Here is a 26,681-nt window from a genome sequence, read left to right on the forward strand (position 1 = left end):
CATTCTTTGTGAATAATAATCACCATTGATTCTTTTCCTATCTTTCTTTCTCTGTGAGGGTAGAGTTGAATTCATTGACTAGGTTTCCCTATTAGAAACCTATCAGTTATATTATGCCATGGCCTCAAGGCTGAGTATTTTTTGGAGGTTAGAAGATATGTGTTAGGACTTGGAGAGTGTATATTTCCCGAATACCTAACAATATGTTTCTTTACCTTTTGGATTTCTTTTTTTCCTTTTCTAAAATAGCTATTTTGTTATAAAACTGAATTTGATTTTGAATTCTTTACTGTTCAAGAAAGTCTTAAACATTTTGGTATAAAATTTCAGTCATTTGCTTCTGGTTGAATGTTGATTTGATTTTTTGTTTTTCTAATAAATTTCCATTACACTCTTTAATGGATGCATTATGCATACAATGAATTCACTTGGATGTGGTTAATAAACTATCATTATACTGATAAGATGATGGATGACTTCTTTGAATGTTGTTGCAGAAACCCACGATCCACAAAGCTCTAGGGTAATTATCTTCTCCAATTACAGAGAAAGTGTCAAGTAATGTTAATTTGAATTATTTAAAATCATATTCTACACAGCTATTGGAAACTTTTAGCCAAATTAAAAAATTTATTGTGTCAATTCAATTCCTTCAGGGATATAATGAATGCACTTGAAGATATTGGGGAATTAATTAGAGCTACTGAGTTTATTGGTCAAAGTTCAGGTACTTTTGATTATACTTTGCTTTAGAATTTTGATTGTGTGCTGAATGTAACATTTGTTGGTTATTCCCAAAGCATGTGTTACTTGGTGGAATTGATATGTTGTGCTTGACTATGATTAATCACCTGAAACAGTAAGAAAGTAGAAGGGGTGGGCGAAAAAATCTTTTATTCATGCCTTCTTTTGTAAAGGATATTTGTACATATCAGTGCTCCCGATTTGCTACCCATTTTATTCTTACACTTATCCTTCTAAGTAACAAAATCTCTCATCCAAATGGGCATTTTTGTTCTTTCTGTAGAACTTCTTATAATCTTGTTTGTTATGATACTGCTCCTATTCTTCATGGATTGAATACATGCTTTCTTGGGTTTCCTCATCATGAATCATATCATCCCCTTTCCGATGGACAAATATCTTGTCCACAAGGTGTAAATCGGAAGAATCTTGTAAAAAGTCATCCAAAAGCTCCCAGGTGGAGTCTTTCTGAAAGAGGCCTTGCCACTGAACCAAAACATACTCTGTGGGTACTCCCGCTGTTCACTAAGATAGTAATGGTTGACCTGCAAATGGCGCTTTGAATCCATGGTATTTGTTGAGCATTTTGACCCGTTTATGTTAATGTGTGCATCGGGTGGTTTGGATGTACTGTGTGCGTCAGGATCTAACCCAATAAATAATTCTTACCATTAAGCTTCAATGTAGTGATGGTTGGTGTTCTAAAAATTGAAAAGAATGGGCTTGCAGAGGCCATTTATACAAATAAGAGGGTAGTTTTTAAGAAGAGAGGTAACTGTTGGACCTGCCTCCCTGGCAGGGGTAAAAGATCAGTGAGACTAAAGAAGTTGTCAGAAGTCCCCACAAAAGTTAGAGGCCAGCAGTGGCTGTTGGTGATAGATGATGGCTGCTGGCGATAGATGACGGCTGCTGGCGGAGTACAGCAGTCGACATGACACACAAGTGACAGACAGAGTGGAGTCCACTGTGATACCAACTTGAATATTTGATTAAGAGAAGAATGCTTGAGTGAGTATTTCACTTAGCAGTAGTAATGTATACATAAACACACATACACACATATATAGATGGATAGATAGATAGAAAGAGATTGCAGAAAAGAGGACAATAGAAGATTGGGATGATAGGTTCGGACAGGAGAACCTACTCTTACATAAGCTTTTATGGGTATATCGAAAGACAATTTCTTTCTTTTATCCACAGTAGATATCACTAAACAACTAGTCTCTTTTCAATGTAGGTATTACTTTTTTCTGGCCTCAAATAATTCTTAAATCTCAGTCATTGATAAGCATCGTTGACATCTGCATTTATTTATTCTGGGCAAATATTTGTAGGAAATGTTTTATCCTCCAATTTGTATATTTTCTTTGTTTTTCCTTCCTTCTTTTCTTTTGTTGTTTTTCGACATTCATCATTATTTTGTTTGTAAAGGAGAATCAATTATGTTGTTTATAAAAAAGTCTTCATTTTAATGATCTATAGGGAAAGCAATGAAAGGTCAGTCCCAAAAGGTTCAACAGGCTGTGCTAACGGTATGTATTCTCTTTAGTATAATATTCACTCTCCTTCGATGCACTTACATGGTTGATCAACAGAAATTTCGGTCTGGCACCTATAATGTCATTGTTGCCACATCAATTGGTGAAGAAGGACTTGACATCATGGAAGTTGATCTTGTCATATCTTTTGATGCTAATATTTCACCACTTAGAATGATTCAGCGAATGGGGAGAACCGGAAGAAAGCATGATGGACGAGTTGATATCCTTTGATTTTCAGTTTATTTCTTGGCGATTGTTACTTCTGAGAAAGAAATGAGCATTATTGGCATTTCCTATTACACGTTTTCTAAAATGCTACAAGTATTTGTTTCATTGGTTCCGTAACAATCGTTACTAGTTTTTGCTTGTGAAGGGACAGAGTTGAAGGGCTACTTGCGAAAACAGGCAAAGAGCAAAACTATAACTAAACACATGCGCAATGGGGGCATAAATAGTTTTTCCTTTCATCCTAGTCCAAGGATGGTCAGAAACTGTTAGAAAACTTCTTTTCTTTTTTATTTGTGCTTTTTATCCTTATCAATGTCGCTAAATATTTTTGTAGATTCCTCATGTTTTCAAGCCGGAAGTCCAATATGTTGAACTGTCTATTGAGAAATTTATTCCCCGTCAAAAGATTGTGAAGGATGACGAGCTCCACATTTTTCCATCGAAGGACAAACTTACTGTGGCTGAAATTGATTTACTTGAAACGTATTTTCACCCTACTAGGGAAAAGAATAGTAGAATCTCCCTTATTTCCTTTCCCCACTTTCAGACCTTTCCTTCTAGAGTGCATAAAGTTAAGCATTCATCTGGAACATTGATGTTTATAGACATGATGCAGCGTATGCAAGGACTAGCATCATTTCCAAAAGATGACGAAACTTCTTCACTTCAGGTTCTACTTCTGCTCTTAGATCAGTACCACACTGTATGAAATATGATCATAGTCATACTGTGAACGTTATTTCCTTTTTGGTTAAATAATGTCTATTTGAGTTGTTCAGGAAGATCTGGGCTTGGGACATAGGAAGCCAGTCACCCCTACCAAAGTTGATAAAGGTAATATGGGTAATATCATCTGTTCAATTTTCTCTCCTAGTTTCTAATGCCAAACAATAGCCATTGATATTGTCAACATTGCGGATGAAAAGAGTTGTATTTTACTTCTTACCTTTTACTTTTCAGAATTATTTACTTTTTGGTGGGTATTAATTGAAAGGATTAATCTGAAAGAAAGAAGATTTTTATTCAATCAATTGATTTGAAACAATACATAAGTCTCTATATACAGAGAACTCTAATCCTAAAGGAATAATTACAAAGATCTCTAGAATCTTCTAACAGCTTCGAGTATCTTCCTAACAACATTTTTCCCCAAATTGGTGAATGGATATATCATTCCCAGCTTGCATGCGAGATTATGAAAATTTTCAGTGGAAAGACCTTTTGTGAACAAATATGCTAATTGAAGCTTAGATGGGACATAAGAAGTAGCGATATACTATCCAGTTTTTCTTTAATAAAGTGTTGATCTATCCTTTTGTGTATGCTAAACTAGATTGTAGGCAATGATGTTAAACTGGAGTTGCCACATGTTATTTATATTGCCATGTTGTCACCCTATAAACATTAACAAAAATGAGGACTACATTGAGACGGAGAAAATTGAGGGGCTGTTAGGTTCCTAGATAGAGAAACCCAAAAACACCACTGCAAAACACCCAAACTCACCGAAAAGATCTTGTATTATTGATTCTAGGCACCAAGAACAGCAAGAGTGCCTCCAAGGGACAATGTTCCCTTCACACAGGATGCCAAAGATCCTGTCAACAATTCTCTAAAACATCCAAAAACCTCCCCTCCCTAAAAAGAACCCCGCCCATTATATAAAGGAAGTCTCACTCAACCTAACAACCCAACTAACAACTAATTTTTAATCTCTTTCCTCCTATCATACACATCATATTCTATCATTACACGCAGCTGCAGAACAACCTTGTCCTCAAGGTTGGAACAATGAAGCTTGATCCCATAGCTCATCTTCATCAATGTGTTATCATAGGAAGGGAACTCATTGGCTACTGCCCACCAATTTAGGTCTGGAGGCTTGGGTGGTGGTCGATATGACTCCTGTTCCATTAATGATAAGAACTACTTCAAACCAAAAGACCTGGAAAACCAGTGACTTCTTGCACGGCTCAAAAATTCTATAGCATATCTTTGTGACAACTTTTGTTTTCTCATTTCTACTTCTAGATCTTCCATAATTACTTGGCCATCCCCATAAAGCACAAGTGTTGCAGTATGCTCTGAAACTGTTTGCACTGCTTCCATTACCAAAGTTTCTTTCCAACCATCTTTAGTTTCCTCCATTGTGAGTAATTCAAGATGGCTAGTTAATAACTACTCTCCAAGAAAACTGGAAATTCCTTTGTGGCCATTGCTAGAAGCAAGATCTGCAGGTGTTATAACATCAAGAAATTCAGGATATGGATCTGTAACTGTTATAGTGGATGCACCCATGGACACCAGGACCTCAACTAGGTAGACCCTGCCCCCACTGTTTTAACCCCAGGCCTCAACAATTCTTCTCCCTCCTCATCTAATTTACTACTCTGTGGATATCTTTCTTCCTTCTTCTCTTCATCATTAGCCAAGTACTCTCCTTCGGAGAATTTCTTGCCTTGCTGTTTTGTCGACTATCTTTCTCAGCATTCATACCTGTTTTTCCCTCTTTCTTTCTTTTCATGACAAATTTCTCACTTCTTTCTGCCCCTTCCATGATTTATGAGTTCTTGCAGCATGTCTTTCTTTGCTTGGACGATTTCCCTTATTTCTTTCACATTTTTTTTTTGTTATTTTTTTTTCTGTCATGGCTCTTCCTTGTTTGCTGGCCCCTTTCTCCAAAGTATTTACTCTTTCTTCATCACCTCCTCAGCCTTGTCCTTCCTTCCCCTTCTTTCCCCATTCATCGACCCTTGAGTGCCTTCTGAACTCCTTTCTGAATTCTTGGAATTTTTCATAAGACCTTTGATCATCTCCTTGAGTTCTTGATGACCCTCTATTAGTTCATCTATCGCACTTTCTATTGTGCTGATTCTTCCTTCCATTTCTTTTCCTTTTTTGAGATCTGGCATATCGGACCAATTTGTTCGGTTCCTAGATAAAGAAACCCAAAAACACCATTGCAAAACACCCAAACTCACTGAAAAGATCTAGTATTATTGATTCTAGGCACCAAGAACAACAAAAGTGCCTCCAAGGGACAATGTTCCCTTCACATAGGATGCCAAAGATTCTCTAAAACATCCAAAGACTTCCCTTCGCTACAAAGACCCCCCCACTAAATAAAGGAAGTCTCACTCAATCTAACAACCGAACTAACAACTAATTTTAATTTGTTTCCTCCTATCATACACATTATATCCTATCAGGGGCTGCATTGAATAATTCAAACAAAACTTGAGACCAAAAAGACTATTAAATCAATAAATAATAAGGACTCCTTAGACCCCTTGTAAATAAATTAGAAAAGTAAGATAGAAAGCTCTGGCAACAGTAGTATCGACAAACACCAATGATGGTGACAGCTCCAGCAGACGACGGGTACAACTTCAACAACAACCGTGACAGAATCAACAATGACTTAGTCACAAGTTTGATGCACTTTAGACAACCACATGAATCAAAGGAAATGGATTCACTTTAGGTAACCCTAGAAAGAATCATAGTTATGACACTAAAAAAGAAATGTGAAAGGGGGGCTCTTAAGAACCTGATACCAACTTGAAATTATTAATCTGAAGAGAAGAATATTTTTATTTAATTGATTGATTTGAAACAATACATCGATTTCTATGTAGAGAGAATTCTATCTCTTAAGTAATAATTACAAAGAGATCTCTAAAATCTTTTAACACTTCCAATAATACACTTAATATCCTACAAACAACAATATTCATAATAAATGTCTTTTTCTCAACACATTTTCAACTTCTTTGAACATTTTGCAAATATCTATTGACATCGAATTTCTAAATATGGTAACTAAGTCCACTTTATGTCTTCTTCAGACAATGAATCATGCTCCATGCATGCATTGAGAACGAGTGTAGACTCAGTTAATTGTCTGGACCTGGATTCGTATCATTTGGGCATTCAAAGCAAAGACTTCCATGATCTAACTTGGCGAGAAGAAACATATGAGGATGATGGGGGAATTCACGAGACTCCAATCTATAAGACAAGAGTGTCAAATGAAGCATTTAATGCTGGTCAAATGGAAAATCTTATGGAGATTGAGACTTCTTCGTTGATTGCAGATGCATGCATTAATGACATGAAAGATGAAGAACTTAGTCCACGTTTAACGAATTTCATTAAAAGTGGTGTAGTTCCTGAGTCTCCCATTGATGAAAGAGGTGGGTAACTTCAAGGTGGTAAAAGGACGGTTTACAATAGTTTAGTGTAATTAACTATTTTGTTCTAAAATAAATTGAATTTTTCAGGGAAATCAGGATACCATTCTGTTATATGTGACTATATTTTACCTGTCAGTGTCCAAAAAGAACAGAATGTTAGTTCTTTAAGCTCAGGGGAAACTAAAATGGTCGACAATGAGAAGGGCACTGATAAGAACGTCTGTACTTCCTCTTTCAATGAAACTCAAAGCCCTTTACTTGACCTGAAGAATTGTACAATTAGAAGAGGACGAGTCTTTCTTTCCCAAACTGAGGAAGGCCATGTACATAACTCTGACCTAAGCCTCGGTGAAGAAGCACTTCCAGCAGATTATGGTGAAATGTCTGAAAGCACTAAACCTTCACGCAAATTTAAAAGGTTGCGAAAAGCTGAAGATACTGAAAGCAATAGGAATCAGAAAAGTATTAAATCTTTTTATTCAACAGTGAACTTTCTGAAGTCATCCCATGCCTCTAATCCCGCACAATATGAGCATGGACGAGGTGATTTTAGTTTGTTTAGTGCATTCTTTACTCTTTTATTTATTGAAAGTAATTTAGATCATATCTTGTTTCTTTGAAACGAAATTAGAAATATATTTAACAAAATTCTTTTCTAGAAGGATGTATTTTAGAAAACTGAGGGCTGTGCTGTTTCATTTCTACTTTTTAGGTAAAAGGAAATCAGCATACAATGTGAGAGACTTCATTGAGGAGGAAGCGGAGTAAGCTTTCGCTGAAGATTAACTTAATTCTGCATTCTCATCCTGTTTTAGCGTTTTTTACACAATATTCAGTATCATAGTTAGCATATCTTTTATTGTTGATTCAGAAAATATACTTATAAGTTGTATATGACGATATTTTGTGAAAATATCTGGTCTCACGAGCAGTTCAATATGGTCAGGGTATCTTCAGATGCCTATGTATCTAATGATGAAGATGGTGAGGATGACAATTCATTTGACAGTTTCATAGATGACAGGACCAACCCTACAGCACCCAGTCAGCCTCAAGCTAGTAGAATGGACATGATGACAATTTACAGGTATTTTATCTTCCTTCCATTGCGCTTTGTTATTCGTAGGTTTCTTCTGAATTCATGATTAAAGGAATTGGGTAGCAAATGTCATCATCCTTCGAAAAAAAGCTCGTATCATACAAGGCTTCTTTCCTCTCATTACATATTTATCTAAACGTGAGAATATCAGCTTTGTTAGAATCTTTCCCAATTATTTGAATTTACAAATATCACATTTTTTTATCGGCAATATTAGTTGTTAATATTTGTTAATGGGGGAATTGAATCCATAATCTCTCTTACTCCTCCTTCCAAACCAACCTTATATCTTCAAATTATTAGTGAAAAGAGTTGAACCCACAACTTCAATCACCCTCCTTCCAACAAGTCATCCTTATATCTGTCTACAAATATCACATTGAATTAATTCTGAACTATGCTGTGCTGTTATTATCTTAATGTTAAAGCTATATAACTGAACTTAGCTCGGATGCAGGCGTTCTTTGCTCAGTCAAGCACCGAGTAATGGACCGCTTGATTTTTCTGCCACCTTCACTCCCGACTGTGTGACTGTGGCAGCCAGTACTAGTGAAAGTGGGGATTCTTCAGGGAAGTCATTCAATCATTTACATACAGAGCCAACCAAAGAGTCAGCAAATCGGACTTCAGAATCCGTTACCATCAACCAGTTAACCTCAGAAGCAGTGTTTTCAAGTTGTTGTCCTAAGGGAAATGGGACAGAGATAAAAAGTCACAAACGAAGATTGTCATTTTACCACTCTGAACACTTCCCGACTATGAACCTTGAACAAGAATTTGCTCTTCAATCAAAGAAAGAAGTGGGGGATGTGGATGCAATTACAAATGTTTTGTGTGATGATCAGTTTTATAATGATCTCGATCTTGACGAGTTGGAGGCGAAAGCAACTTTGCTTCTAAAACGGAAATTAGATTCGTCCATTCAGAAGCAAGATAAGGTCTCTCAATCTCACTTACCCAACCTTGATATTTTTGGGTCTCCTTCATTTGATCTTGGGATATGAAAAGCATGACTTAACTCATGCTGCTTGATATTTGCATTTTGGAAATTAATTAATCAACGTGGTGCAAGACAAATACAAGTCTTTTAGACTACATATTTATACAGTGGTATTTTATTGTATAGTTAAACATTGTTTGGAAGAAAATACAGTTATAGCTTTGTCTAACAAACACCCTGGTTCGAAGTTATTTCAATGCCTCTTGTATATTCGTCTAACCCCGATTGTTATTAACCAGCTCGTCATGACAAAGTCTTGATCGGTGTCAGTAATTGTCCAGGGCAGTTTTTGGTATCGGTGTTTTTGTATCAACTCGTTTTATATTAAAAAAACCAATTACATTGACAAAAATAGAAATTGCACTTTATATTCGCTTTAATAAACTGAAGAATTAATAAACTGAATAATTAAATGTGAACTTATAAGGATGTAGATGTACATAATTTATTGATTTATTAATTATTTCAATTAGGCACTGAAATATGGGATGATTTTAGACTCTCAAAATTCAAGTAATTACGGAAAAGACAACCATTCAGCACCCTTTTGTAAATGGCTTTTACCAACACAATGCACCAACTTTATCAACGAGGTTTTAGGGCTTTCTGCAGTCACAACTTACATTTACCCATTTGTCAGCACCGTGATTTCTGCACCTTTTTTTCTTTCGTATCGCGGATGATTCATCACATAATGAATTGCTATTGTGCTTGCTAATTACAATGGAAACATTTTAAATAAAATAAAATTTAGTCATTCCCAGCAACCCCGTTAAGAAATTAATGCGTCATAATTTTAAACATGGCACAACAAAACTTTTGGTGCAATTGAAGGGGCATTGCAAAAGATATAAAATGATCCTACCTGAATTCATTACGAATGTTCTAATTTACAAGGGACGTGCTGGGTCTATTACTTTCCTTAGTTATCTTTAATCTATCATTGTCGATGTTTATTTACTCAAGTATCAGTTTCCAATCTATTCAAGTAAATTTATCTTCATTCCCAATGCTGGGTCTTGTCTACAATCTAGAAGGTCTATTCGATGTCCTTTATAGCATCCTGCATTACAACGTTAAAAAAATTGAGTTATTAGTGAGTCAGATCAAAGCATTAACTAATGGTGACGGAGAAAAGAATGCAACAGTTTGTACAAGTAATTGCAACAGCACTATTATTTTATCGGTATTAATCCTAAGGCAGTGGGCAGTGTCTTCTAGATAGAACGATGGAAGGTGGTGTCACCACAGGTTGGCTCACGACTTGGCTCATTAGGGACGGCTCACTTCTTTATCAGTCATCAATTTTGTAGTCCAACTCAACTCAGGATTAATAGATTAATATGGATTGAATCACTTAAAAACATTTTATCTTTCGAATATATCTTACATATTTATCGTAATACAATCAAAATAAAATGAATCAACTCAATTTTTTTATGATAAGTACAATCAAAATGTTTACTTAAATCAAAATATCAACAAATAAATTAAGCATCCAAACTATTCAAACATTATTTAATAAATTCTAGTATTTAAAAAATTCAGATTGTCAACCTCCATAATTAAAAAATAGTAAATAATTATAATAAAAAACTTCTAAAATATGATAAAAAAACTAATAAAGAATTATTGTTGACGTGACTATAGGTCAACCCACCTTTAATCCAACTCAAGCCTGGTCAACCCACAGGTTATGCGAGCCGGATTCTATTTGCTCTTCATTTAAAAAAATTCGATTTTTTTTAACCAACTTGGTTTGATCCATGGTAAATCAAGTTGGCTATCCATTTTGACATTTCTAATTTCTAGAACTGGAGGATAAAAGCCAAAGGCCAGCCGAATGAGGTGAGTTGGCCTTAGACTGGTTTGAATGTACGTTAAGACTATAAAGGCAGTATTCCATCGCTACCTAGAATTCGTAGAATGGTAAATATTAAAAAAGACAGACATCTTGAAAAAGTGAAAACACGTAATGATAAATAGCGGTTAAAACAAGAAATAATGGAATTCAATTGTGTACAATTTATATATCATACTACAGATTCAAATGTACGGTGAACACTAGCCAACTCAGCCCCAAATCAAGTCACATTCACAACACCTGGTGGCTTATAACCCAACCTTAAGATCTTAAATAATTGATTAACCATAACAGCAGTGTGGAAAGACTGGGGGATTTGTGTTTTATGAAAGTTAGTTAGACAGCTATTTTTTGTATGAATAGGATCTTGTATGAATTGTTGTAACCAACCGAAAGTTGAGAGTTCACTATAAGAGAAACCTTGAGTTGTAATCTATGTTCTTATTGAATTTCTAACATACTATGTAGATTGAAGTTAGTTATGATGCTTCATTTACTCCTTCAGTTTAAGCGCTTAACTGTTCTTGCAGGTTCTTCGTTATAGTTTTTTATTCATTTGTGTGGTAGACTGGCTAGTGGCCTAGTGAGCTATTTCCTTACAATTCTTAAATTCTTTTCATCTTCACCACACAAAATCTAAATTCTTTATCCCAATTCCCAAGAGAAGACATTGCTGTTGAGACACTAAATGGAAACTCTTTCACTTTTGTTTGTTATCAAATATTAAATTTTACAAAAATCAAAGGATAATACCTTTGCAAGTCGTGTGACATATGTAGCAGCCAATGCAGTGGCCAACAGTCCCAGCCCAAGAGTTAGCAGCTGACTGTTTCCTCCAAATATATTACTAAGTTCAGATTCATCTTGCTGAAATGTAGAAGCAACAATTACATTAAAGAAGTAATGAGAGAAGTTACTGTCTTTCCATAATCCATTATTCTCATAATTTAGGGTAAAACGTATGTCTTGTATTATGCTGAGATTACAAATCCATATAAACAATGCTAGAAAGCTATTTTAGGAAATATAATAAAAGCTCCTAAAGAAAGAATCCCTATATTTCAGGGATATCCTAATCATACCTAATAATTATAATCTCCTAAATAAGGAAGAAATATAATTAATAAAAACAAAGACTTTAATAGAAATAATAGAGATAAAAAGATTCTAACACTCCCCCACAAGCTGGTGAATAAGTATTTTCCATTCCAGCTTGGAAACAATACTTTCAAAGTTGTTACTGTTCAGCCCCTTTGTTAGAATATCTGCAAGGTTGTCTTGTGAAGAGACATATGGAGTACAAATTAGACCACTATCTAATTTTTCTTTGATAAAATGTCTGTCAATCTCGATATGTTTGGTTCTATCATGCTGCACTGGATTATGAGCTATGCTAATAGCAGATTTGTTATCACAATAAAGTCTCATTGATTCATTTGACTTTATTCCTAAGTCTTCCAAGATGATCTTTAGCCATAGTAGTTCACATATCCCTTGTGCCATTGCCCTGCATTCTGCTTCAGCACTGGATCTGGCTACCACATTTTGTTTTTTACTCTTCCAAGTCACAAGATTTCCACCAATGAAAGTGCAGTACCCTGTAGTTGATCTTCTATCCACAATTGAACCTGCATAGTCTGCATCTGTATATGCTTCCACACTTACATTCCCATTTCGTTTAAACAAAATTCCCCTGCCTGGGGTCCCCTTCAAATATTGCACAATTCTTAGTGCAGCTTGTAAGTGAACCTCCTTAGGTTGGTGCATGAACTGGCTAACAAGGCTTACAGCAAATGCAACATCAGGCCTAGTGTGAGATAAATAAATCAATCTGCCAACTAACCTCTGATACATTTCCTTGTCAANTGCAGTACCTTCTTNTACATTCCCCAATTTTATGTTTGGATCAATTGGTGTACTCGCAGGCTTGCATGCTGTCTTCCCAGTTTCTTTCAACAAATCTGTGATGTATTTTTGCTNAGATATAAATATTCCCTTTTTAGAATGGGCCACTTCAATCCCTAAGAAATACTTCAATTTTCCCAAGGTCTTAATTTCAAATTCCTTAGCTAGATGTTGGCCTAACAGTTGTTGCTCCTCCTCATCATCACCTGTTACTATAATATCATCTACATAAACCAATAACACTGTAACTCTCCCTGATTTAGAGTGTTTAATGAACAAGGTGTGATCTCCTTGACTTTGTTTAAAGCCCAGACTTATCATAACTTTAGTAAACCTTCCAAACCACGCTCGCGGTGATTGTTTCAACCCATACAATGCCTTTTTTAGCTTGCAAACCGTGTTGACAGNTGTTTTTCCCNCATANCCAGGGGGCAATTCCATGTAAATCTCCTCTTCAATTTCTCCATGAAGGAAGGCATTTTTAACATCAAATTGTTGCAAGTTCCAACCATAATTAGCTGCTAGAGATAAAATCACCCTAACTGTATTCATTTTTGTCACTGGAGCAAAAGTTTCCATGTAATCCACTCCATAGGTTTGAGTGAATCCCTTTGCCACTAACCTTGCTTTGTACCTCTCAATAGACCCATCAGCCTTGTATTTTATAGTATATATCCACCTGCACCCTACTGGTCTTTTTCCATGCGGGAGAGCCACCAAATCCCAAGTATTATTCTTTTCTAGTGCTTCCATTTCCATGTCCATAGCTTGTTTCCATTTTTTATCACTCAATGCCTCAGATAAAGAGGTAGGTGTGGTTGTGGTGTTTAGGTTTGTNAGGAAGGCTTTATGGGTAGGTGAAAAGTTTTTGAAGGATAGGTAATTAGCTAAAGGGTACAATGGCTTGGTAGTGCATTTCCTAGTCTCTTTCCTAAGGGCAATAGGAATATCTAGGTCCTCATAAAGGGATGCTGGACTGGATTCAGATTCCTGTATATTTGGAAAAACAGAGTTTGATGCATTGGGAATTAAAGGATTAGGGATAGTTACCTCATGTAATGTTGGGTTGGATGGTTGAACATGGACAGATTCTGGAATGGTCTTTGTCTTCCTTGTATAAACCAGATTTTTACCAAATCTTACATCAGCCCCATCTTGAGTCTCAGTTGTTACACTTTTAGTCCCTATTTCTGGTCCTAAGCTTAAGTCAGGAAGCATAAGGATATCATCTTCATTTGGTGCAGTCTCCCCCTGAAGATGATCTTTATAGAAGTAACTTTTGTGCTCAAAAAAGGTGACATCACGAGACACAAAGAATTTTTTGGATGGTGGGTGATAGCATTTATACCCCTTTTTGGTGGATGAGTATCCTATGAAAACACATTTTAAGGCTCTAGGATCAAGTTTACCCCTACCATTATTGTGGACATGGACAAAAGAGACACAACCAAATATGCGTGGAACAAGGTGGTTGGATGTGGACACATTAGGATAAAAGGATGACAAAACCTCCATAGGGCTTTTGGAAGCTAGAACATGAGAAGGTAGTCTATTAATTAGATAACAGGCAGTGAGAACAGCCTCCCCCCAAAAACTTTTAGGAACTTTATGTTGAAAAAGGAGAGCTCTAGTTTGGTCAAGAAGGTGTCCATTTTTTCTCTCTGCAATCCCATTTTGTTGAGGAGTTTTGACACTAAGAGGACTCATGAATGATACCTTCCTTTTGACAAAAAGAAATAAGCCCATGATTGAAGTAATCTTTGGCATTATCAGATCTAATCTTCTTAATGCTAACACCAAATTGATTTTTTACCATTGAGAAAAAATTTTGAACCACAAAGCTTACTTCAGATTTTTGTTTTAGTAAGAAAACCCATGAGACACGGGTGCAATCATCTATAAAGGTAATAAACCAACGAGCACCAGAAACATTTGTGACATTTGAGGGACCCCATACATCAGTATGAATTAAATAGAAGGGAAAAGTGCTTTTATTATTACTAATAGGGAAAGAAACACGTTTGTGTTTAGCAAGTTCACACACTTCACAATTGAGGCTTGCCACATCCAATTTGCTAAAAAGGGAAGGGAATAATAATTTGATAACCCTAAAGGAAGGATGTCCAAGACGACAATGATGGAGGAAGATCTTCTCCCTGCTGGTCTTTATTGAATCAGAGAAAAAAGAGTTGCTATTTCCTAGGGCTGATGTCAGATTTGGATTGTCCAAGTAATACAAGCCATTCCAGTCTCTAGCATGTCCAATCGTCCTCCCCGATTGCTGGTTCTGTATGAAACAATCATTGTTAGAAAAAATAACATTGCATGAGAGATCATGTATGAGTTTTTTAATGGAGACTAAACTAACAGATAATTTAGGAATATGAAGGACATTTTTAAGGGTGATAGATGAGCTTATTTGAACATCTCCTTGACCTGCTGCAGTCATCAAAGAGCCATCAGCTATGGATATTTTCTTGTTGCTAGGGCAAGGGGTGTAAGAGGAGAAAATGTTAGATAAGGGTGTCATATGGTCGGTAGCCCCAGAATCTAGTATCCAATATGGGTTAGGTTGTTTATCTGAGACATTAAGTCCAAAAGAAGGAAACTTGCCAAACATACCTGAATGTGCTAGAGAACAACTACCTGGTGATTTATCTAACTTGTTAAGAAAGGAGCGCATTTGCTGAACTTCATCCTGGTTAAGTGGAATTGGTCCGCTACTGTTTTCTTCATGTTTTGCAGCACCTAGGTGTGCTTGTCCGCCCTTTCTATTGTGGTCGCCTCTTTTTCCCCACTCCTTTTCACGATTTTGGAATCCCCAATCTCGGCTAGGAGGCTTTCCATGTAGCTTCCAACATTTATCACGAGTGTGGCGAGGTTTGTTACAAAAGGTACACCATACTCCTTCATTTTTCTTTCCCAAATTGGTGAGTCCCCCCTTTTGGGAATCAACCATCTTGGCCGATCCGGTTGCTACCATGGCTGAGTTTTCCATGGTTGGGGGTTCTAGCATTATTCCCCTCCTGCTTTCTTCACTTCTTACCATAGCTACCACTTCATTAATTCCTGGAACTTTGTCTTTTCCAAGAATTTGGACTCTCACTTGATCAAAATCAGAGTTAAGCCCTACCAAAAAATCATAGACTCTATCTTGCTCAATATACTCTTTGAGCATGGCAGAATCATCTGGGCACTTGGCTTTGAGGACCCTGTAATGGTCTAATTCCATCCACAGTGATTTGAGTTGATTGGCATACTCTGTAACAGTCTTGGTTCCTTGTTTGGCAGCGACAGTCTTCACCTTCACATCATATATTTGGGCAGCATCTTTAGCTTTTGAGTATGTCTGCTCCACTGCATTCCAAATCTCCTTTGCAGAATTAAGAAACATGCAAGTATCAGTAATTTCTGGGATCATGGAGTTCCATAGCCATGCCATGATCATAGAGTCTTCTTCATCCCATTTTGTAAATCTGGGATCGTCTTCTGGAGGAGCATCATCAGTCAAGTGGTTAGCTTTTCCTTTACCTTTTAAAGTTCTGCGAACAAGCTAGGCCCATTTCAAATAATTCGTCCCATTTAAGCGGTAGGCAGTGTTGAGGTTTTGGAGTTGTTCTTGATTGGTTTGTGATGCAGTAGGCACCACTTCATCAGTGTGGTCTGCCATGTCCAAACAGCAGAACGATGATAAAGAGAAGAGATTTAAAAGGAAAAGCACAACAAAAAGAACACTGCAGCAATGAAGGCTACAGTGTAGAGTTGTATTGGTAACCGCAATGAAGGCTGTTTTGACAGAGAGAGTGGCAGCAATGAAGGCTGCCAGCTAGGGTTTTAGTGCGCAGTCAGAGGCGGCTCCCAGATGTTGAGAGCTCTGATGCCATCTCATAATTTAGGGTAAAACGTATGTCTTGTATTATGCTGAGATTACAAATCCATATAAACAATGCTAGAAAGCTATTTTAGGAAATATAATAAAAGCTCCTAAAGAAAGAATCCCTATATTTCAGGGATATCCTAATCATACCTNATAATTATAATCTCCTAAATAAGGAAGAAATATAATTAATAAAAACAAAGACTTTAATAGAAATAATAGAGATAAAAAGATTCTAACAATTATACATAAATTAAAGTAAAATAAAACCATTAAATTGATGAATTGAAAAAGCGAAGGGCGAAAAATCACTTCAATATAGCTTATCATATAGGATTTGTACATATTCTGCAGGGAACCGGCTAATATACACTGTATTTTAAAACAGTAACAAAGGAGATGATTTAACCAACACCTTAATTTTAACCATTCTGCTAGAATATAAAGATTCCTTTTGCTTTTGGAGTCTTACAATATATCAGTCTGATTGGGCTGGGCCCATGCCCATTACTCCACCAAGATTTACTTAGATTATTAGTGTATCCACCTTGCTCAAATCCTTTAGATTTCTTTCTACTTATTTATTGTTTTGCATGATGGACCCAAAATATTCACCATGCTACTTGTATTATGGTATAGTCTCCAATTTTCACCTTTACGCGAGGTTTGATGTACCTAGTGATTATGATAGGAGGTTATTAGTATATGAGAGGAGAAGGAAACGTTAGTCTCTAACTGTTAGTTCTCTAACTGTTTCTGGCAGTTAGACAGGGAGAGGTTAGTTCTCTAACTGTTTTTGGCAGTTAGACAGGGAGCGGAGTTAGGCTGTATAAATAGCAGAGTGTTAGTTGTAGAAGGCATCTTTTGGAACGTTTGGTGTATTCTGAACAGGATTGTATTTCCTGTTGGGGGGAGGTTAGGCTCCTCTTCATTGCTACTATCCTTGTATTCTTCTACTACCTAATAATACATCAAGGTTATTCAGAATTCTGGTGCTTTTCTTGGTTGAGTGAGTGGGTCTTGATTAGGTTTCTTGATTGGAAACCTAACAGATTAACTTACATTCTATATGCTCTCCGTCTTTTTCACTTAACAAAAACAATCCAATAATGACTAAATAACCAAGAGTACAAAGAAGAGGGAGAAAAACCAAGTAGAAACTCACAATTATCGCTCTTCCAAAGGCACCGGCACTAACATAAGCCCAAGTTCCTGGAAGCATCCCCAACCAACTGCGTAACAATCATCAGTTTTAAGACATGGATAATCTTACTGAGACAGTTCCAAATAGGTACAAAATATACCCAGTTTCATTTTAACTACGTTTCATTACAATTTACCTATACTTCAACTAATCAATGAAAATCTATAATAACCACTCTGATGAATTCAAAACAAGGGTATTTTCATGAAGCTGGTTCTCAGTATTTTCAATGAAAATTTATAAGTTCAATATTCTCAGTATTTTCACGGGTTCATAAAAGCAAGACACTAAAAAACATTGAAGAGCAACTGCAATCATCATGAGGCTATAGATATTGCATGCGAAATTTAGACACAAGTTATGCTTTCAAGAGGTTTACATTATTGTTGCAAGTAACACAGCAGTTCAAAGACTAGTCCATAAGTAAAACTATCAAAATAGAACTATGTAATTAATGTAGTCGGCCTCACTTAGTGGAATGAAACTATGTTCTGGTAATAGTACAATTACCCTTTTATAATTATTTTGAATTTTATGTGTAGCCAAAGGGAAACAAAAAAAAAAGTTTACTGAAACTGCCTAATTTTTAGGATAGCATTTATATGGTGGTAAAGATTGAACACAAAATCCAAATAATGGCACTGTGAATTTGAAGATGTAAGCACAATCAAGCATAAAATTATTTTGTCCTATTGTCTTATTTTTTCCATTTAGCATGGATCAGACTAGAACTCAAGACAACATAAAATTGCATTAGGGTAAAGAATTTAATTAAGCACTATTTAACAAAAACATGTTCCATCAGTGTGTATAGCTTAATTTAATCAACTTTGTCACGAAACTAATCAAATTAGCTGACAGAGTTTACAAGGTCATAATTCACACACATAAGCTTAACCAAACACCTAATTTACAAGTAGGTTTTGTGTATATTAGAACCTAAATCCAAATACTAAGAATAAAAGACGTGCTCAAATATGCTATTCTAGAGGATGAAGTTTTTCTGACGTACCAATTATTTTAAGACACTAAAAATCCGTATAACATTGGTAATTGATTAGTAATACGCACCATACCTTCCCAGTACATATGGAATAAACTTAACAGATGTCAATCCATATAAATAATTCCCCAAAGAAAATGGTAGCAGAGGACTCAAACGAAGCAGTGTCACAACCCTGAAGCCATTTTCTCCAATAGCTTTGTCAATAGCAAGAAACTTCTTATTTCCCTCCACTAGTTTTAGAATTCGCTCACGAGCAAAATATCTTGCTATTAGAAAAGCAACACTAGCTGCCACCTGAAATGCCTTAAAATATTAGATTGAAAATACACATTCCATTAGAATTAATTAAAAACATAAAAAATTGTATACTTATTTACCCAATAATAATTTCAAATAAAATATGAAGTTATTCAGTCTAATAATACACTTCCAAGTTATAAGTAATTGTTTGCTCTTGCATGCCAAATTATAGATGTTTAATTGTTGAAGATTCCATATCTGCTAGAGTCAAATTATACACTTTATAAGTTGTGAGGTTGAGTTACATTTATAATCCAGTTTCTTAAATGTTCCCAGAAAGGCTATCATAAATATTTATTTTCATGCTTGAGATGTCCCATTTTCGGCTCAGGGTGTTAGGTAGTTAGAGATATCACGTTAACTAGAGCAATGACCAAATTATAGTATATCATAGTATATAAGTAGCTGATCACCTCTTACGATCTAGTTTTCTGATAAGTAAGTAGTGTTGAAAAGTAACAACTAGATGACCAAATAGTAGACTGTAAATTACGTGTGGAAGAATACTAACTAGTTGGTTAACATAAAAAAACCTCTAAAACGAAAAAAATTGTAGATGATGCAGTCAACTGATTGCAACTATATATGAACTTTGTGTACAAGTATGTTTGCTTCGTGTCCTTCACATGATTTACTCACCGTTCCACTGATAGAGACTATGATAGTGCCAACAACAGATCCAAATAGAAGTCCAGCTGACATGGTCAAAGGAATGGCAGGAATAGCAAGGATCTGGGACAACATAAACAAAGCGAAGTTAGAGGAAGCGTTGCACATGTACAGAGAAGACACGTAACTTGAAAGCAAACAGTGAATGGGCATTATTGTGGTTTACTGAGTAGAGTAGCATGTAGCTTAGAGTAGAGAATGTGGATGTCAAGGTTGAGATATACAGAGGGTTGAGTAGAGTAAGAAGTTGAATGAAAATGGAATGTAATATGATACATTGATACCTCCAATCCAGCATAAACGGCAACGAATAATGCATACCCAGCAGGGCCATATCCTGGTGGTTAAAAGACAGAGAGGTGTTGGGGGCGAGAAATAGGAATAAATAAATGAGATGAGAGAAAGAGAGTGGGAAAGATACCTTCAATAAAAAGGGAGAGTTGGTTTAAGAAGGAGTTGATCTGGTCCCTGTAGATATAGCCAACGGAGGCAAAACCGCCGATGACACCGAGGAGTAAGAAACCGGCCAAAAGGGTGCCCTTGAAGGCTGTGGCGTCCTGGAAGTCAGAGCGGGAGTCGGTGTTGTCGGCGGCGTCGCCGTCTCCTTGGGAATCATTGGGGCTAAACAAGCGCTTTAAGGCAGAGTCGGAGGGGGCAGTGCTGATCTTGGCCCCCAATTGCTTTTTGGGGTCTCTCTGTGTCTGTCTGAGGGAGGAGCATGGGGTGAGGAAGTGAGAGCGTCTGTGGGGTGTGAAGATGAAAGAAGAACGGGGAGAGAGGCGACAGTGGTAACGGTGGGAGAGAGTGAGAGCGATAGTGTGAGTGTAAAGAGAAGAGGAGAGGCAGGGAAGGGAGAGAGTGCGCATGGTACGAGATATGGAGTACGAGGTGGGAGGTGGGAGGTGGGAGATGGGATAGGATAGGATGTTATGAACCAACGACAAACAGTTGGTGTGTTGTTCCAACCAGAATGTTCAAATGCTCCACCCACCACTGCACTCCACCGCTCTCAGCTCGCGCATGAATGGAAATTCCGAAAATGGATGAATCATGATTCAAGAAACTCCTCTTCCTCTCGCGTCACGTCACGTCCTGGGGCAATCACTTTCTTTTTTATTTTTTATTTTTGTGGTTGCATTTACAACCACACCTCATCTTCGCCACGTCAAAGCTACCCTATTATCTCCGACCAACTTACCCATGTTATGCAAAAATATTAAAACAAATTATGTTATTCTTATAATTTATTAAGCATGTATAACTTTGAAAATGCCTTCTTTCAAAATTTCAAGTTAAACGGTCATATGATTATGATAATGATAATAATAATAATTAAATAGTAACAAAATATATAAAATTCTCTATGGGATTTTCGTCTGTTTGTCTTTAAACGGTTTATTGCTTAAAAGGAAAAAAAAAAAAAAAAACCTGTGTTCATCAATTGTCAAATAAAAGCTATGAATTGAAATTATAAATCATTGAATGTGACTTAAACATGTGCCGCGCACGTGAATCATTTGGTGTCATTAAAAGCTTCATTATTTCTAACTCTGTGTATCAGTGTACAATAATCATTAAAAAAAAATGTTACCATGAACAATGTTATCTCATGCACATATCAGTAAGAGTATTTCGTTATAACATTCAAACGGAAATGAGTAATAGTGTATTTGATTCAGATAAGTTGTAACTTTAATAATATTATTTGTGGTAGTAATGTTAGATTATTTTATAACAGACTATGCTAAATATTTAAATTTTTCAAATGTTAATTAATTTTGTGACGTTAAAGTTATTGATTGCTTTTAATTTTATTTATTTATTTTATTCTTTTCTAGTTTTTTAGTTTTTTTTTTCATTGCAAAACATATCAAAAGGAGTATTCTCTCATTTTTCTTTTTTTTTCCTCTTTTAAAATTATTTTGGGTTTAATTTTATACTCTTTTCTTTACATGTTCTGAAACTCTCATAAATATTATGAGAAATTCTTGTTGTATTCTGAGAGACTTGCGCAATACACCGTAGATAAGTCCTTAAAGATAGTGTCACTACACGCCTTAGAAAATTTTGTATTTGAGTTTTTGTCAACATTTTTACAACAATCTTAAGGACTTAAACGTGAGTATATTGACACAAAGTGACTGAACATCTTTAGTCCTATGATTTTTGATCTTGTTATTGTCCAAAATTAAAAAGATACTAGGAGATAATCTAGTTTTAATTGTTTTACTTGTTGTTTGGGCATGGAAGTTAGGTTTTGTTTATAAGATTTTGGCGATTTAATTAATTTTTATTATTATGATGATGAAATACATCTGTATGGAGGAGTTAACTCATTGTGATATTGATATTATTTGTTTGAGTGTGGTGTTGCATTTTGGTTGCTATGAAATGTGTCTCCAATTGGTTGGGGTGAGGGTTATGTCTAAAATTGAATTTGGGGGTTAACTATATAGGTGTATATCTACATTGAGTAGTATTTTCGTAAGTAATTAAATGTTGTTCAATGATGGGTTTAATGTGAATAACTTTGTGGCAAATGAAATGTTAATGGGTTGAATGCTTCTTAGCATGGTTGTTGTCCAACTCATGAATTGTACAGAGTACCCTTGCACGTCGATTTAAATTACCTTATGTTGTATAAACTACATGAGAGTTTAATGTTGTTTTAAATGTATATGCTTACTATTTTTAGCTCCAAAAATGTTTGTCGTTTTGATTTTAAAACTTTGTTCTTTCGACCGAAATTGTTGTACCAAATATGCTGCTATTTTAACTCTAAATGCTTACTATTTTTAGCTCTGAATGGTTGTTATTTTGGCCTTAAAAACCTTGTTGTTTTCTTTAAAATCTGCACCAGAAATCTTGCTGTTTTCTGTAAAAATCTACACTAGAAACCTTGCTGGTTTTTGTAAAAATATGCACCAAAAGTCTTGTTATATTTAAAAATGTGCATAAGCTTTGCTGTTTTGTGTTGTTTTAGACAAAAAAATCTGCATTAAAAATGTGTTGTCATGCATTTTTTTTTTTTGTTATTTTTCTACACCAAAAGTAGTTATTTGACTGAAAATATTGCATGCTAATCCAGAATTAAAGGGAATAGATTAATGGCTTATAATTTGTATTATTTTGGGAGTGGATTTTAAGTTGAATAAAATTTTATGACTTAATAAGGTCTATGGGTGTAAAATGAGGTGTTGTTTATAGTGTCCAGTAACGTGTTGAATATGCTGGAGTGAAAATGGGTTTTTTTGGACATATTATTACTAATCGGTTAACCATACCAAGTACTACAAAATTGGTTATTTGAATAAATAATTCCAATATTGATTTGGATTAGTTTTAAATGATTATGGCTTCACGTTCACACTGATTGGTATGTGGTAAAAATTGTTGAACGCACTTATGTGAACTACTTAATTATTATAGTTGTCCAGATTATGGTTAAGGCATATTTATAATGTTATTTGAATGATTAAATGCAATCCAGTTTGGTTTGAGTGTGTTCATGGAATATTTGTTGGGTTGTGAATGCTAGTGTACATCCTTGTATTGAAGTATATATATATATATATATATATATATGTGTGTGTGAGAGAGAGAGATATGTAATTTACCTGGTTCTCCAAATATAAATCTTAGAATGTAATGTAATTTTAGGTGTTATAATCATAAAGGAAGGGAGATAATATATTATTATCTCAAGAACAATACTTTGAGAAACTTCTTAAGAAGTTTGTGTATTATGATTTCAAACTCGTGAGTACCTCTTATAATCCTAACTCTAAATTAATGAAAAATAAAGGAGAATCATTATCTCATCCTTATTATGCCCAGATAATTGGGAGTTTGTTGCGCTTAATGAGCTTTTCTAAACATGTTATTGCTTATGCAGTAGGTAGACTGAGTAAGTACACTTAATGTCCAAATCAAGAACAATGGGATACACTTTTTAGGCTTATGAGATACTTAAGAGGTTTAATGGATTGTGCCATTGAATACAATGAATTTCCCGTTGTACTAGAAGGGTACAGTGATGATAACTAGATCTCTGATTCAGATGAGACAAAATCCATTAGTGGTTATGTATTCAAAATTGGGAGTGGTGCGATTACATGGAGATCAGCCAGACAAATAATTATTGCAAGATCAACAATGGAATATGAGTTTGTCGCTCTTGAGATGACTGGTAGTGAGACTGAGTGGTTGAAAAACTTCTTAGTAAATATTCCACTAGGAATGAAACTAACCCCATCGGTATCAATAGATTGTGATTACTAATCGACAATAGCTATACCTAAAAACAATAATTACAATGGAAAAAAATAAACATATACAATTGAGACATAACTTGGTGAAGCAGCTACTAAAGAGTGGAACTATTTTCATTAATTATGTGAAGTTACAATGAAATCTAGCAGATCCTTTAACAAAACCCCTGGGAAGACAAATGATATTAGAAACATCGAGGGGAATGAGACTCAAGCCACTTGCAAACAAACAAGTGATGGTAACCGAACCTCTGTGATTAGAGATCCCATGAATATGGTTCATATGGGTAAAAACAAGTCACTTGTTAGTTTTGATAACACTAATTTGATTTTAAATCAAATATGTCCATTCCTATGATGTGTATGAAAGTGCTAAAGACTGCATTATTGAGAGGTTAAACTTTGTAATTAAATATAGTTTTTAATGATTTTCATATCCCTTATGGGTGATGTATGATTTGCAGCATACACTTGATGAAATCATTTATATGAGCGTCGAGTGAGACCACTTGCATGAGATCTTGGTATGATCTCTAGAACACTCGTGAATACCAAGCACGTGCATGGCGTAGTAAGCGCAACATAACGATAACAACAAGGATTGTGGTGGTGTAGTGTGATTGATAAACCTCTAGCACACGTTAAGTGTCTTTGGTTCATATAGTTTGCTATACCAACTACATTGTGTGTTAAGTTTCTAAATCTAAGACTCGTTCATATAACTTGCTATACCTGTTGCATTACATCTTATGAGACCCCGGAATAAAAGTTTTATTTTTTATTTCAACTTTCTTTTGCAAAAAGTGGGAGATTGTTGTAATAATGTTAGATTATTACAAAAGAGACATTGCTCAACGTTAGTATGGCAACATTCAATTTTTTCAATGTCAATTAATTTTGCAACATTAAAATCATTGATTGGTTTTAATTTCTTTTATTTATTTTATTCTGTAAATTGAGAGCCCCTATTCCAAAACACACCAATTCTCTAATTCTCCTTTCTTTTTTCCTCTTCCAAAATTATTCTGAGTTTAATTTTATATTCTTTTTTGAGATGTTTGCTGGTTCTGAGATTCTAGAAATATCCTGAAAAGTTCCTATTGTATCTTAAGCAATATACTGCGCTTATAAATCCTTGATAACATTGTGTTGAGTTTTTGTCAACATTTATTTCTACAACAATATTATTTTTATCATAAGATGGAAAAATTATTTTAAGTATAAATTATCATTTTTTAAACTCTTAATTTGATGGGATAATAGTAAGTGATTTAAAAAACACTCTTAATCCTCATTAAAAGACTTATTATGATAAGTCAAATAATGCACATCACCTGAAAAGTAAATTTAATGACGATTTAAATAGGACTTTCTTTTTAATTTTTTAATATTTTTTAAAATAAAACCATATATATATATATATATATATATATATATATATATATATATATATATATATAAAACCTCTACATGCATTGTTTACTCTATCTCATCCACGAATAATCTATCATCTATTCTATCCTTACAATTTTCCAAGTTACACATAATAATTTAGATAACTTCTGTACGTAACATATTACATATTTTCATTTTATCAGATGTTTAATTTAATTTTGTTATATATCATTACTATTATCTTTTCACTTTTTTTGCTTTATTAATAATTTTTTTTAATTCTCTTTTCAATTTATTGATAATTTTTATTTTATCTTTTTTAAAAGAAACATTATCAATGAAAATAATGAGAAATTGAAAAAACAGAAAGTTGATTAATGAGATAAAAATAAAATCACAAAAATAATTATTATAACCGTTAATAAGAAAAAGTAAATAAAAGAAACATAAAATTAAAAAAAAATAAACAAGATCTTAAATCCTATAAAATTTTTGTTTCTTCTATTTGTATTTTACCTAGAGCTGTCAAAAGAGGTAATCTGATTCGACTCGGTCCGGTCCACCACGTGTTGGTGACTTAGTGAGTCAACCCAACCCGGCTCGCTTATTAGCGAATCAGAAAAATTCGAATCCGACCCGACCCACCACGGGTTAATGGATAAATGGGTTAACTCACTAGTCCACTTAATTACATTTTTATTTTAAATAAAAAAGTACAAAGTTTTTATAATTCAAACCTAAACAAATTACACTCCCAAATTTCACTTCCAACATAAATGTTTAATTAATTTTGAAAATAGAAAACCTAAATAATTTTTTCAAGCAAAAAAAATAATAAATATTTTTTATAAAATTAAAATTAAAATTTAATAAAATAAAATTAGGTAAGTAGGTTGGTGGGTCAACCCGGCCCATCATGGATTCAACACGCATAAGCCGAGTTTAAATAAGTTGGGTTTGAATCTGACCTACATAAAAAAAAATACAATTTTTTTCAAACCCAACCCGACTCAAACACGTGATGGACGAATTGACCCACGGGTTGTCCAATTTTTATACGCAGTTTTCACATGTACAAGCACCGTTAGTTCTTAAAAACAATAAATATCAGTACCACTTAAATAAGTAACCAACAACAAATGGCTCACCCAATCTGTTTTCTTTACGAAAGACGTTATAATTACTTTTTGACAACCACATATTCTTCACTAAACAAGACGTGTGACAATTTTTCTAGCCAAAACCCATGTTATTTAATAATGCTGGAAAATTTCCTAAATGATAATAACGTTAAAATATTTTGATCAAGACATTTAATTTAATTTAAAAATTTATATTGCTTATTTTCATCCTCTAAAATAACCATTTATCTATTATAT

At 34.8% G+C, this 26,681-nt stretch overlaps 2 protein-coding genes across 7 annotated transcripts; one reads left to right on the forward strand and one right to left on the reverse strand.

The window, feature by feature from the left end:
* The first annotated feature begins 469 nt into the window (after positions 1-469).
* On the forward strand, positions 470-9,002 carry LOC106756418 (DEAD-box ATP-dependent RNA helicase FANCM-like). 3 transcript variants are annotated; one of them, XM_014638842.2, is made up of 12 exons: positions 471-523; positions 657-727; positions 2,230-2,279; positions 2,343-2,508; positions 2,644-2,771; positions 2,851-3,186; positions 3,296-3,350; positions 6,365-6,712; positions 6,800-7,255; positions 7,425-7,476; positions 7,659-7,799; positions 8,269-9,002. In XM_014638842.2, the coding sequence occupies exons 1-12, from the start codon at positions 486-488 to the stop codon at positions 8,813-8,815; spliced, it is 2,388 nt and encodes a 795-aa protein (XP_014494328.2). In that variant the 5' UTR covers positions 471-485; the 3' UTR covers positions 8,816-9,002. The 3 variants fall into 3 exon arrangements, with proteins under 3 accessions (XP_022632442.1, XP_014494328.2, XP_022632439.1); XM_022776721.1 differs by having other exon boundaries at positions 470-523; positions 2,230-2,508; positions 8,258-8,470; XM_022776718.1 differs by having other exon boundaries at positions 2,230-2,508.
* A 626-nt stretch (positions 9,003-9,628) lies between these two features.
* On the reverse strand, positions 9,629-20,770 carry LOC106756194 (TVP38/TMEM64 family membrane protein slr0305). 4 transcript variants are annotated; one of them, XM_014638509.2, is made up of 7 exons: positions 20,058-20,764; positions 19,921-19,973; positions 19,607-19,699; positions 18,738-18,961; positions 17,623-17,689; positions 11,429-11,542; positions 9,629-9,874 (listed from the first exon to the last, which is right to left on the reverse strand). In XM_014638509.2, exons 1-7 carry the CDS (start codon positions 20,500-20,502, stop codon positions 9,851-9,853), a joined length of 1,020 nt encoding a protein of 339 aa, XP_014493995.1. In that variant the 5' UTR covers positions 20,503-20,764; the 3' UTR covers positions 9,629-9,850. The 4 variants fall into 4 exon arrangements, 3 of the variants coding, with proteins under 3 accessions (XP_014493995.1, XP_022632461.1, XP_022632456.1); XR_002666463.1 differs by having other exon boundaries at positions 9,849-9,874; positions 18,733-18,961; positions 20,058-20,769; XM_022776740.1 differs by lacking the exon at positions 11,429-11,542 and having other exon boundaries at positions 18,733-18,961; positions 20,058-20,770.
* Positions 20,771-26,681: the final 5,911 nt, after the last annotated feature.

Source organism: Vigna radiata, chromosome 2 (genome assembly GCF_000741045.1).
Source record: "Vigna radiata var. radiata cultivar VC1973A chromosome 2, Vradiata_ver6, whole genome shotgun sequence".
NCBI lineage: Eukaryota > Viridiplantae > Streptophyta > Magnoliopsida > Fabales > Fabaceae > Vigna > Vigna radiata.

Excerpts from the sequence above, each read along its gene's own strand:
- LOC106756418 (XM_022776718.1), top strand. The coding sequence starts at position 486 with ATGTTGTTGCAGAAACCCACGATCCACAAAGCTCTAGG. Across the intron at positions 3,351-6,364 it reads CCCTACCAAAGTTGATAAAG|ACAATGAATCATGCTCCATG; the intron begins GTAATATGGGTA and ends TGTCTTCTTCAG. Across the intron at positions 7,477-7,658 it reads TTCATTGAGGAGGAAGCGGA|GGTATCTTCAGATGCCTATG; the intron begins GTAAGCTTTCGC and ends CAATATGGTCAG.
- LOC106756194 (XM_014638509.2), bottom strand. The coding sequence starts at position 20,502 with ATGCGCACTCTCTCCCTTCCCTGCCTCTCCTCTTCTCTTTACACTCAC. Across the intron at positions 19,700-19,920 it reads CCGTTTATGCTGGATTGGAG|ATCCTTGCTATTCCTGCCAT; the intron begins GTATCAATGTAT and ends ATGTTGTCCCAG. Across the intron at positions 9,875-11,428 it reads ATGTCACACGACTTGCAAAG|GATGCTATAAAGGACATCGA; the intron begins GTATTATCCTTT and ends GTTGTAATGCAG.